At 39.7% G+C, this 12,859-nt stretch overlaps 1 protein-coding gene across 1 annotated transcript in view; it reads left to right on the forward strand.

The window, feature by feature from the left end:
* LOC126203851 (small G protein signaling modulator 1-like) overlaps positions 1-12,859 on the forward strand; it is a 353,457-nt gene that overhangs the window by 11,208 nt on the left and 329,390 nt on the right. The window contains exon 4 of the mRNA XM_049938226.1: positions 3,715-3,877. Within this exon, the coding sequence (XP_049794183.1) occupies positions 3,715-3,877 (163 nt within the window). The remainder of the gene's footprint in view (positions 1-3,714; positions 3,878-12,859) is intronic.

The following is a 12,859-nucleotide window of genomic DNA, read 5'->3' on the forward strand; positions in this document are numbered from 1 at the left end:
GCATGCTGTACTTGGTTCCTGGATGTCCTATATGTCCTAAGCGATACTTCCTGGGGAGTGGATCAGGCCATCCTTCTCACCAATCCCTTGTCCATTTGAAACTAGACTAAGAGTGTTTCATTTATTCAACTGCACATCCATCCATCTTATGCCATATTATGTTTGGCCACTGGTGCCTTTTACTCTAGCCCAGTTGAGAGTCTCTCTGCAGAAGCTGCCGACCTGCCACTGTCATACCAGCATATCGGCTGTTTTAGTGAACAACACACAGACTGTTGATCTCATTTTACCTCTTATCTGTTGTAGCAACATGACAAAGGCCATTTAATCTGTGGTAGGGACACCCACTGTCTGTGCAGCATATTTTCTGGATCTTTCTCCAAGATGAAGTCTTTGTTTTTAGCTCTCTTTTCTTCTGTTGATTAGGCTTGGTGTAAACTTGCTTTCAAATTCCTTTACTGTTTTTGTGCCCTAAAAAAAAATTGATCTTTCATTTGCAGCCATGGTCTCCTCCCCTCCATCCATTGAAGAATCCATGATGACTTGGGTGACACTAACCACTTTTGGATCATCCTGTCCCTCCCTCTGCATCTCTCACTTGGATGTCCACTCAAATGGGCACTTAACATTGCTGGCTGGAGTGCCTTTGCCTTTGCCTCTGCCATTATCCTTAGCACCCCTCCACATGAAGGTATTAAATAAATGTCAAGAACACAACAGCAGCCATTGTATCGGCAGCAGACTTGTTGATCCTAATTCCTTGGGATCCCCCTCGGTGGAAGACCATACTTTGGTGGACCTTAGAAATCACTGTAGCGATTTGTGGTTCTCGAAAACCATAAGTGACATCTATTGACAGAGCACCTAATAGCCTTTAAATGGCTCTGTGCCCAAGTCCGCTACATAATAAAATGACAGAAGCAAGAATGCTGGAAACAGTGTGTTACTATCATCGGACTGTGTACCCTGCCTTTGCAGCTTTGAGCAAAGGTTTGACACCTCTGGACACCAGCTCCCTACAGGTATACCTAGTGTCCCCCTGAATGGTGTGGTCTATACTGATCCTAATGCTGTTGCCGAACATTTAGCTTTGCGTTACGTTTAAGCCACCGTGTCTGAGAATTACCAGCTTGCCTTTCGTATCATTAAAAAGGCAGTGGAGCAAATTCATTCACTACACATCACCTGGAGCTATATAATGCTTCATTCAGTGAGTGGGAATTCCTCAGTGCCCGAGCCTTTTGCCTTGACACAGCTCCAGAGCCAGATCACTTCCACAGCCAAATGCTCAAACATCTATTAGTTGATTGCCAACATCATGTCCGTGCTATTTTTAACTGTATCTGCAGCAAACATGTGTTCCCATCTCAGTGGCAAGAAAGCAAGATTGTCCTGATACTGAAATTGGGGAACCACTCAATGAGATGACAGCTATTACCCAATTAGTCTCACTAATTTTCACTGCAAGTTACTTGAATGTATGATGAGCTGGTGGCTGTGTTGCTACCTTGAGTTTTGGGGTCATTTGGCTCTGTCCCAGTGCAGTTTTCACCGGGACTGTTGTACTGCTGACAATTTGGTCAGCCTGGAGTCTGCTATCCAGTTGGCTTTTGCCCAGCATCAAGACCTTATCGCTATCTTCTTTGACTTGCAAAAGGCTTACATCATCATATAGTGTCATCACATCCTTATTACACTCCGTGAATAAGGTCTCTGGGGTCCGCTTCAGATTTTTCTCTGAAACTGCTTATCGTACCATACTCTCTGGGTACACACACACACACACACACCAAACTGTATTCAGTGTGCCCCTTGTTGTATTGGTTATCAATGGTCTAGCTGCAGGGTCTGCAGTGTTTTACTTCCTGTATGCTGATGATTTTTGCATTTATTATTGCTCCTCCACTGTGGGTATTGCTGAACACTGGCTGCAGCATATCATATAAATGACACAGTTGTGGGCTCTCACCTTGGCTTCTGACTTTCCACTACTAAGGAATTTCATGCTCTTCCGTCACCCTCGTACTGCCCATTCACAACCAGACCTCTACCTTGATGACCAATTGCTCAGTGTGGTGGAATTGATCACAGTTTGCATATGGTGTCTCTGCTCTGAACTCGAACTTCTTCCACTGTCACCTCTCAGGGAGCTATCGCGCATGCGCCCATGGAGTGTACTCCACCCACTGATCTATCTTGACCTATCCTTTGGCCTGAAACACTATTTTGACCCCATAGTTTTTTTGCCACCTGCTCCTAGCTGTCCTTGATCCATTTCCAGCTCTGGAAGTAGTATATACTAATGGTTCTATGGCATGCAAGGTGCAGTGAACTATGCTCCCCACCACACAAGTGCAGTGTATTCACTGCAAAGTGGATGGTCATTGCTTGAGCTCTCGATTGCATTTGTTCTCGCATTTGCAAGATGTTAATAACTGGCAGTGACTCCGTGAGTAATCTTCAGGCTATCAACCAATGCCACCCTCAATACCATTGCTTTTGAGTATCCAGGATCTCCTTTCTAACCTCCATCAAGCTCAGCTGTCGATTGTTTACCAGATACTAACTTTGTGGATGGGGTAACAGAAGCAAACCTTCGTTAGACTCTATGGTGTCACTTGTTCTAGGCTTGTAACACAGACTGGTGTGCCCTGGTTTCACCGAGTGAACTGTGAGCAATAAAGGAGCCTATGATCATGTGGCAGTCTTCCTGTCAAGCTTGTCAGCAGTACTCTACCGTTGTGTAGATTTTGCATTGGCCACACTTGGCTAACAAATGGCAATGTTGTACAATGTGAGGATCCACCCTACCGTTGGCGTGGTACCCATCTGATGATGGCCCACAACTTACTGGACTGTCCCAATTTGGTTATCTTAAGGCAAAACCTTAAACTTGCTGACATGCTACCTCCAGTGCTAGTGGATGACAATGTATCTGATTTTAATTTTACCTATGAAGGTGGTTTCGACTCATCTCTATGAGGTAGGGAACATTAGCATCATTGGCCACTTGAGAGATTGGACGGGTGCCCCATTGTCTGCTGAGACCCACGGGACTGATAGCTGCCCTTGCTCGGTGATCCAGCCTGGCTCCTGCTCTTCCCATGTTATTATTTCTTGCTTTTTAACATCTGTGTTGGTTTACTGTCTTGTGGTCATTGTACTCTTTCCTGAGATCTTATCAGCTTGTCCACCTTGCTAGTTTTCTTGTGGTACTGTGGGGTGAGGAAGCAGAGGGTGTGTCTCCATTTGCAGTTTTCAGTCTCCATTTGCAGTTTTCAGATTTTTTTGAATACACCACTCATGAATGATGAATTGTAAATACATTAGCAGTTCTGTGATAAAAATAACACACACTTTGTTGATTGTAGCCAGAATATCAGAATATTCATTGGGTAAACTTTTTAAAAATTGTGTGTAATTCCTCAGACGTTGTAGCAGGCATAATCTAAACAGCTCATTGCTTTGTGCAGTGAATGTGACATTCGCAGACACTTAATGTTATGCGTATCCAGTAACTACAAAATTGTACACCTGATTAACATGTTTGTCTTTATTATAATTTATTGTACATGCTGCTGTAAAGTTTGATTATTATGTAATGGTAGAATTATTTTCATCAAGGTCACATGCATTTGACAATATTTATTAAAATAGCTGTTGATAAATATCTTTTTCTGATAATGTATCTTTAATTGCAATATTTATTTTCAGGAGCAGTAGAAGCTTGTCTTTCGCAAGGTTTAAAACGACGTGCTCTTGGTCTCTTCAAAACAAGCTCTACTACAGCACTTATTCACAAAGTTGGGAAGGTCTTTGAACCAGCTGCAGTTGTCTCACAACTTGTGATGCAAGCAGAGGCTGTGGATCCAAATCGGTTCGTACATGTTTGTATGATTTGTAACATACATTGTAATAGAATTCTATCTGCTAATCTACAAAATACTGAGTTAATGATATGTTGGCTAACAATTCGAAATAGTGCACAAGATGGTGAACTGCAACATTAAATTCTTAAGTTATCACATATATAACATGACTTAGAATTTTATCTTGAAAATAGCTGCAAAAGGTAAAACTGAAAGATGTCATAAATTGTGTTCACTTTCCGTATAAAGGGGGGGGGGGGGGGGAGGAAACTTCCAAGCAAATGCTTGTCTGATGTGTCGTGAAATTTTTACAGGAAAGCAGTGACATGTAAATGTGATTACTGTGTTTAAGATGCTTAATACTCATGTATACTCTGTTGACAGAACTTGTTTATTAAAAGGAATATCCAGGATAACTATCAGTTCATGTGTGTTAGTATAAGGCAAAGTCTTCTGATAGACAATTTATGACCCAAAATGAAATTTTTGATGAATACTGTTGGCAATAAAAGGATATTTTTTCCAAATAAGAATTTGAAAATAAATTGTGCTTACCACTTGGAAGTGAATAAATGGAAGTAATCATAAACACAAATTTTTTGGTCAAATGTTTCTTTCTGCCTTTTCAACTGTCTACCAGACAAATGAGACCTTATATCCGCGCGCGCGCACACACACACACACACACACACACACACACACAGAGCTACAGTGTATCTGTGGACTGCACAATACTGGGTAGGAGTTCTGCCTGTATACTGAGGTGAGTGTGAGCAAGAGAAAAAATGAGGGGAAAGGTTTGCTGATGGGTTAGAGGGAGACAGTAGGTGGTAAGTGATGGGAATGCGGAAGGGGAAGGCCGCACATGTGCGATATAGGAATGTGAAGTACTGGCACCACTACTGGTGAGTTTGTGTAGTGCACAGTGACATGGAGTAGAATGTGGGAGGAGGGAGACTGGGGGAAGAGGGTGTGGTCACAGGATAAGTGGGTCTTGGGAAATGGTGGATGTGAGTGTTGGTGCAAGAGGTCATTGGAGATAGAGGCCAAGCAGATCATGAGAATGAAGGATGTGTAACAGAGATGACTCCTATGTATATAGTTCAGAGAAGCTGGTGCTGAGAGAAGGATCCAGATGACATTGATTGTGAAGCAGCCATTGAAATAGTGTATTTTGTACTCAGCAGTGATTACTGCCACTGGTTGGTCAGCTCTTTCTCAGCCGCAGTTTGGCAGTGGCCTTTTATTCAGCTTAATGGCCCAATCAAAATACTTTTCCCTCTCTATTATTTCTCATCTCTGGCATCAATAATGCTTTGATTTTATCACCCCTGCTTAAATATCACTATCTGAATAAACTTCTGGCTGACGTTACTAACTCCAGATAAGACTATCTTTGGAACAAGTGACTGATGGCCTCATTCTTCAGTTATTTATCATCTCCCCCCCCCCCCCCCCCCCTCCACTGCCTCAGCCATCAGGTAAACAACATACCATTAATTACACATGTTGTAACACTGCAATTGAGCAAGTAAGTGATTGCATGCATGTGCATGTGTGGGTGCTTGCATAGGCACAGGCGTGCCTGCATTTGTGTATGTGCATATGTTCTTTTTTTCTATGGCCTTCATTCAAAACTTAAACTACTTTCTCAGTTTCTTTCTCAGGCAGTTGTTATGCTCTGAATGCCATTTGAAGTTATGATGACATATACACAAGATGGTCCAGCATAGTAAGAAAAGGATGAAATTCACCAATATTGTTTCTCTGTGGTATCAGCAATAAATTATGGGCCGACTTTTCTTCTAAAAACTGTTGCATCTCTTTAATCAATGGTTTAACTGTAAAAGGTCTCAGAATAGTGATGTCTTTTGTGAAGGATCTAATTTGTTGCCATGTTAGCAAAACAAAAGTGCACACTGAACTCCAGTGTAGTATCCTGGAAGAAAGATATCATACTGAGTGAGATGGGCTGCTCATAAAATTTCATAAACCTGGATACTATAGATTTAATGATAAAATTAGGGAGAGTATAGTGTATAAGGAAACATAAAGTTATTTCTACTTCCTTCACAACACCCGTGAATGAGGGAAAGGTGGCTAGTAAAATAGGTACTATGTGGCCTGTGCCATGGCTTACAGGTGATGAAAATTACCCAGTGTGTGTAGTGATCTGTAAAGCTAGCCACTTGGGGAGAATCACTACTCAAAACACACATGTGGCGTGCACCGGCGCCCAAGATATCGCAGCATGTACTTGCTTTTCTGTGCTGCAGTCCCTCATCTCTGACTATCCTTCCTTCTCTTACTCTTTCTCATGGTGGCAGCCTTTGATGTTGATCCAGGCACTCCGTAGGTTCTGCTTTCTGTTCTTGGAATATTCATACATCACTTTTTGGCTGAAGTAATTTTTGGTCCCCTTCTGGGTGTGACCTTTTTTTTTTGCAGTGGGACTGACTGGAGACCATCACCTTAAATAATGCCTAGTGCAAGCAAACAAATGTTGAAGCTCATCTGTACACAATACCTGTGTAGGCTCTTACATTCCTTCAAAGCCAATACGATAGATAGTCTGACATGGAGTTGCAATGTGTACCTTTTCAGTTGTTGGGGCATCAGGACTCCCAGCAACAGCCTTCATGCCAGATGGCCTTTGCTGCAGCTAGGTGCCACCTGTTCAGAGCAGGTGGCATCCTAGTGGAGACTCTGATTTGGCCATTTCGTACAGAAATTGCAAGGCAGACAGTTTCAATACTACTGCTTTCTCTGGCTACCCTGTGGGAAGAGGAACAAGCCAAACATTTGGGAGTGAAACAGTTTATCCAATTCTTAGTATGTACTTGAACTGATGGAGATTATTTTATTGCAAAAAAGCTACAATTTTTGTGGAACATGTTGAAGACAAATTTGGAGGAGTTGTCATTGAGAAAAGGTGCAATGGATCACTATTGTTTAAAACCTCATCTGCCTTATAACCTCTTGGGGCATGTGAACATCTGGATGACATACCAGTGGCCATTGATCCACACTCTGCTTTGAACATGGTCCAAGGAATCATCTTCCACAGAGACCTATGTTGCAAACAGATGAGGAGCTGTAGGATAATCTTGAGTGCTGAGATATACATTTTCTTAGATGCATCCAAAAAAGAATCCCAAGGATAATTATGCAGATATAGGCAACTTGATCTTAGCCTTTGAAGGGAATGTCCTCCTAGAAAAAGGTACTCAAAGTGCACAGGTGTGATACGAAAGCTTATGGGGTACTTCCGATGCTTATACTTTGGTCATCTGTCATACCATTGCATGTTGGACCCAAAATGTGACAACTGTGGCCATTTAATCCATGAATCTAGTCCTAGGGAACAACCAACTTTGTGTGAGAGCTGCATGGAACACCATCCTCACTATTCACCAGTTTTTCATTCTCGCCACAGCTGCATTTGTCAACGGATCTTTACCCGTTCGAACCCCCTTCCTATGGCGATAGGTTCGTAATGCTGAACTAGCACATACCCCATTCTGATAACACAGCTTCACTAAAAGCGCCTTTTCAGGTAACGTCAACATGCTGCGACTGCTGGCGCATCTGATTATCCCTCTCATTACAGCTCCTTTTATACACGATTGTCATGCGCAGTCACTGATGTTTTGCTGTCCAGCGCCATCTGTCGGACATTTTGTGAACTTTGTGTGTTTTTTTTGTTCTAATAAAACCACATGTCATTCCAAGCATGTTTGTCAATTTTTTACCTCTCTATCTACATTATTCCGTGGTTTATTAAGTTTTCAAATTTATACTGTCTTTTTAATTACCCGGTATATCACTAGGCATAAAATAGATACTGCATACAGGAAAATTAAAGAGAACTTTGGAGAAAAGAGAACCACCTGTATGAGTATCAAGAGCTCAGATGGAAAACCAGCCATAAGCAAAGATGGGAAAGTAGAAAAATGGAAGAAGTATATAGAGGGTCAGTACAAGGGCAATGTACTTGAGGACAATATTATGGAAACAGAAGAGGACATAGATGAAGATGAGGTGGGAGATATGATACTGTGTGAAGAATTTGACAGATAACAGAAAGACCTAAGTCAAAAAAAGGCCCCAGGAATAGGCAACATTCCATTAGAGCTACTGGTAGCCTCGGGAGAGCCAGCCATGACAAAACTATACCATCTGGTGAGCAAGATGTATGAGCTAGGCAAAATGCCCTCAGACTTCAAGAAGAATATAATAATTCCAATCACAAAGAATGCAGTTGTCGACAGGTGTGAAAATTACTGAACTACCAGTTTATTAAGTCATGGCTGCACAATACTAGCACGAATTCCTTACAGACAAGTGGAAAAACTGGTAGAACCTGAACTTGGGGAAGATCAGTTTGTATTCTGTAGAAGTCTTGGAACACATGAGACAATACAGACCCTACGAATCCTCTTGGAAGATAAATTAAGGAAAGGCAAACCTACGTTTCTAGCATTTGTAGACTTGGAGTAAGCTTTTGAAAATGACTGGAATACTCTCTTTGAAATTCTGGAGGTGGTAGGGGTAAAATACAGGAAGCGAAAGGCTATTTACAATTTTTACAGAAACCAGATGGCAGTAATAAGAGTTGAGGGTCATGAAAGGGAACCACTGATTGGGAAGGAGGTGAGACAGGGTTGTAGCCTATCCTTGATGTTATTCAATCTTTATATTGAGCAAGCAGTAAAGGAAATAAAAGAAAAATTTGGAATAGGAATTAAAATCCATGGAGAAGAAATAACTGAGGTTATTGTAATTCTGTCAGAGACAACAAAGGACCTGGGAGGGCAGTTGAACGGAATGGACAGTGTCTTTGAAAGGAGGATACAGGATGAACATCAATAAAAACAAAATAAGGATAGTGGAGTGTATTCAAATGAAGTAAGGTGATGTTGAGGGAATTAGATTAGGAAATGAGACACTTCAGGTAGTAGATGAGTTTTGTTACTTGGGGAACAAAATAACTGATTTTGGTCAAAGTAGAGAGGATATAAAACACAGACTGGCAATAGCAAGGAAAGCGTTTCTAAAGAAGAGAAATTTGTTAACATCAAGTATAGATTTAACTGTCAGGAAGTCGTTTCTGAAAGTATTTGTATTGAGTGTAGCCATGTATTGAAGTGAAATATGGACGATAAATAGTTTAGATAAGAAGAGAATAGAAGCTTTAGAAATGTGGTGCTACAGGAGAATGCTGAAGATTTGATGGGCAGATCACGTAACTAAGGAGAAGCTACTGAATAGAATTGGAGAGAAGAGGAAATTGTAGCACAATCTGACTAAAAGAAGGGACTGGTTAGTAGGACACATTCTGAGGCACCAAGGGATCACCAATTTAGTATTGGAGGGAATTGTGGAGGGTAAAAATCATAGAGGTAGACAAAGAAATGAATACACTAAACAGAATCAGAAGGATGTAGGTTGCAATAGTTACTTGGAGATGAAGAAGCTTGCACAGGGTAGAATAGCATGGTGAGCTGCATCAAACCAGTCTGTGGACTGAAGATCACAGCAACAACAGTGGGTATCCAATCCTACCCAGCAGAATTTTATTTTTTAATGATAGTAGAATATTTTCCACATCCTTTATTGTGACTTTTTTAAAATCTGTAAGATACTCAGCTTCTTGATGGATCCAAAGGGATTTACTTTACTCTGAAACTCTGCTACATCAACATCTGACTTTGCTACGTTAATGAAGAATTCAGTTAAACTCTCTGATATTTGAGTTGGGTTTACAATATAGCTGTCCTCTACTTTAATTGTAGATATTTCACTACTACTAACTCTAACACCTAACTCTGATTTGACGATGGACGTCACTTCTTTTGTTTCATATTTTTGTTGTACAATGAACTTATTTGCCATTTGTTTGGCTGCCTTCACAAATTTTTTAAATATAGTTTTGTAATGATGAAGATAGTAAAACATCTGTTTTTATTATTTTTTAGTTCACTGTGGAGTTTCTCTTCCTGGCACTAGAAATTTGTACACACTGAGTTATCCATTGAAGTTTATTAGTCATTTTGTTACATGTGGTTCTAAGTGGGAAAGTTTCATTAAATATTTCAAGAAAGCCACTTAAAAATTGTTAAAGTGACTATTACTTGAAATACAGCTGTTATAAGCCAAGTCAGCTCTCTTAACTTATTTCTAAATATAACTGACTTTTTTTTTTCGTTGAAGTTCCTTTTCGTGTATATTTTGTTACATGAAATTTCTTTGTTAATTTTGGTAGTTTAATGAATAATGCAGAGTGGTCAGAGATTCCTAAATCTATGCAAAATTTATGAACACCTTCAAATACATAATTTGTTGAATATTATTAATACAGGTGTGCATTTACTCTAGTGGGTTGCATGAAGTTGATTTTGAAGCTAAAGTTTTTTTTTTTTAATTAAGCCAATGAATTTTGGACACGTCATTGCTTTCCACTTTGATATCCATATTGAAGTCAGCAGCTGTTGCTATCGTTTTCCTTTTTTTTTGTAATTGAGCTTTTCAAGCAGGCAATGAAATTTCAGCAGGAAAGCTTCAGTTGTAGCTTTCTCTGTAAATAGAAACAACAACAACAACATTTGGTCCCTCAACTTGATACAGCAGCTTTCAAATATACACTCTTTATTCAAATGATTAAAGTCATTCCTTATTTCATATTTTATAACAGAATGAGTAAGTATTCGAAGCCACCATTTGATTTCTCTCATCTACAAAAACTATTGGCTAAACTGAATTCTGGATTTTATTAAGAATTTTAGTATTGTCAGGTGTAAGTCAGTGTTCATTCAGTCAAATGACTCTGATATTTCTACATTCAAATTGATTAATTTGTAATTTGTCCCTTTTATGACTTTTGTTTGAAAAGTCAGCACTTGGAGCATTTATATTAAAGTCCTTATGTAGGGACATCCTTTCCTATTCATCTTCTCAAGCATACTCTTTCTTGCACACAATTTTGGTCTTGCCATTTTCATTACCAAACACTCTTTTTCTATCCCCATTACTTCTTATAAGTTTCCCCTATTTTTCAGAATTTTACATGTATTGGTGTACATTGTACTATGAATTTTGGATCCTGACCTGTTCAAACAGAGACCATCTTTGCCCAAACACTTATTGCATAAGAACTTATTCAGAATTATGAACACAGCTCCTAGTTCATTACAGTTTTTGTTCATATCACAGTTTATTCTCTTTATATATCGATCACTTACTGATGTCCTCTAGGTAATACTACCATCCATGATTCTAGATGTTTTCTAGAGGTTACTGGCAGATCGAATTAAATTTCTTGTTTCACTTATAATTTCCTCTTCAGTGTTGCTTCTAAAAGAATTCGCTGGAGATAAGACTCCTCCCTCGGGCATGGGTGTGCATGTTGTTCTTAGCATAAGTTAATTTAAGTTAGTTTAAGTAGTGTGGAAGTCTAGGGACCGATGACCTAAGCAGTTTGGTCCCTTAGGAATTTACACACATTTGAACATCTAAAAGAATTTGTACCTACATGGATGACGACTCCTTTGTAATTCTTCCGAGAGGCCTCTGCTGAACCATCCTGTGAGCTATGTCTGTTGCTAAAGTGTTTCTTTAACAGGTAGGTCTTGATTCCTGATGAATGTCTATTGTGGAATTTGGCAGTACCACAGTTTTCACCAGAGAATCACCTATAACGAGGAATTCATTTTTTTCATCCTGCTTTTCATTACTGAGATGTTACGAATTCTTTTTACTGTACATTACACTTGTCCACTTGTATTTATTTTCAGGTCTTGGGACTTCCACACGAGTTATTTCCTTAAGTGCAGTAGCCTCATTGTTTGAGCTAATAACTGCATCATTCCACCCGTTTTTGATGTTATTTTCGTCTATTTCCTCAACTGTTAAAAAAAAAAAAATCCTGTATTTCAGGTCAAAGTCTTCAAGATTCTGCACTGATAGTTCTGCTTTTAAAGTGTCATTATCACTAAGAAGCACCTTAATAATTTCTTCCTGCAAACACCCTGCGGAAGCTATAGTTCAATTCTTTTATCTTGGCGGTTCGCGCATGCCCGCCCAGATGCGGGAGATTGCTGCGTTGCCAGTTGCACACGCCAAGCAAACTTACATTTAGGGGGGAGCACGCAGTTTATGAAGTAAAGCCACCACGGCCGCATTAACCCTTTCGCTCCTACAGAGACGTGCTCCCCGCATTCCGCGCTGTGAGTGATTTGGTCATCACTGCACTGCTCGCCTGTGCAGACACATGGTGTTCCAACTGCTTTGACACACTTATCATTCGATTTCACAAAAACTATGTGGCCCAAATATTTGATTTTTACACATCTCCTTGACTGATACCTTCCCTCCATAAATGACTTAATTTTGTTTCGATGTTCAACGCAGTTATTGTGGAGCATTAAATGTAGTAAACCACTGCATGAAATTTTGAAGAGTTTGCAGAGGTAAAAGTCCATAGCGTATACTTTCCGTATGGTTGACTTCAGTTGCCACTAGAAATTTCAAAAAATTACATTCAAACGAATAAAATTCATGAAGTAAGACACTTCGATATTGTTTTTAAATAAAGAAAAATTGAGCACTAAATGAGGTTTGAGCTCGGAACCTTTCGCATAGCAGTCAAACACTGTAACCATTAAGCTAGTGCAGCTTGGCATTGAATATTACTCCTGGAGGTCTTTAAACGAGGACACAAAATACAGACAAACACTGTTGGTATGACTATGAATTAGTCACGTTTCGTCTAAGTACAATAGGAAATAAACAATTACCGCTGTTCTTTATTGCAAAAAAGCTGTTAGTGAGAATGATAGAAACACCTTTCCTTGCTATCGCCTGAATTAGGAGGCTTATTGCTTGTTTGGTTTGATTAATTAATAGAATATGAAGCAATTGGTATAAAGAATGCTTTTTCCAAACTTTCTATAAAAGAAATTCTGCTATCAAGACATTGCTTTCGTTCAGTT

This window comes from Schistocerca nitens, chromosome 9 (assembly GCF_023898315.1).
Source record: "Schistocerca nitens isolate TAMUIC-IGC-003100 chromosome 9, iqSchNite1.1, whole genome shotgun sequence".
Lineage (NCBI taxonomy): Eukaryota > Metazoa > Arthropoda > Insecta > Orthoptera > Acrididae > Schistocerca > Schistocerca nitens.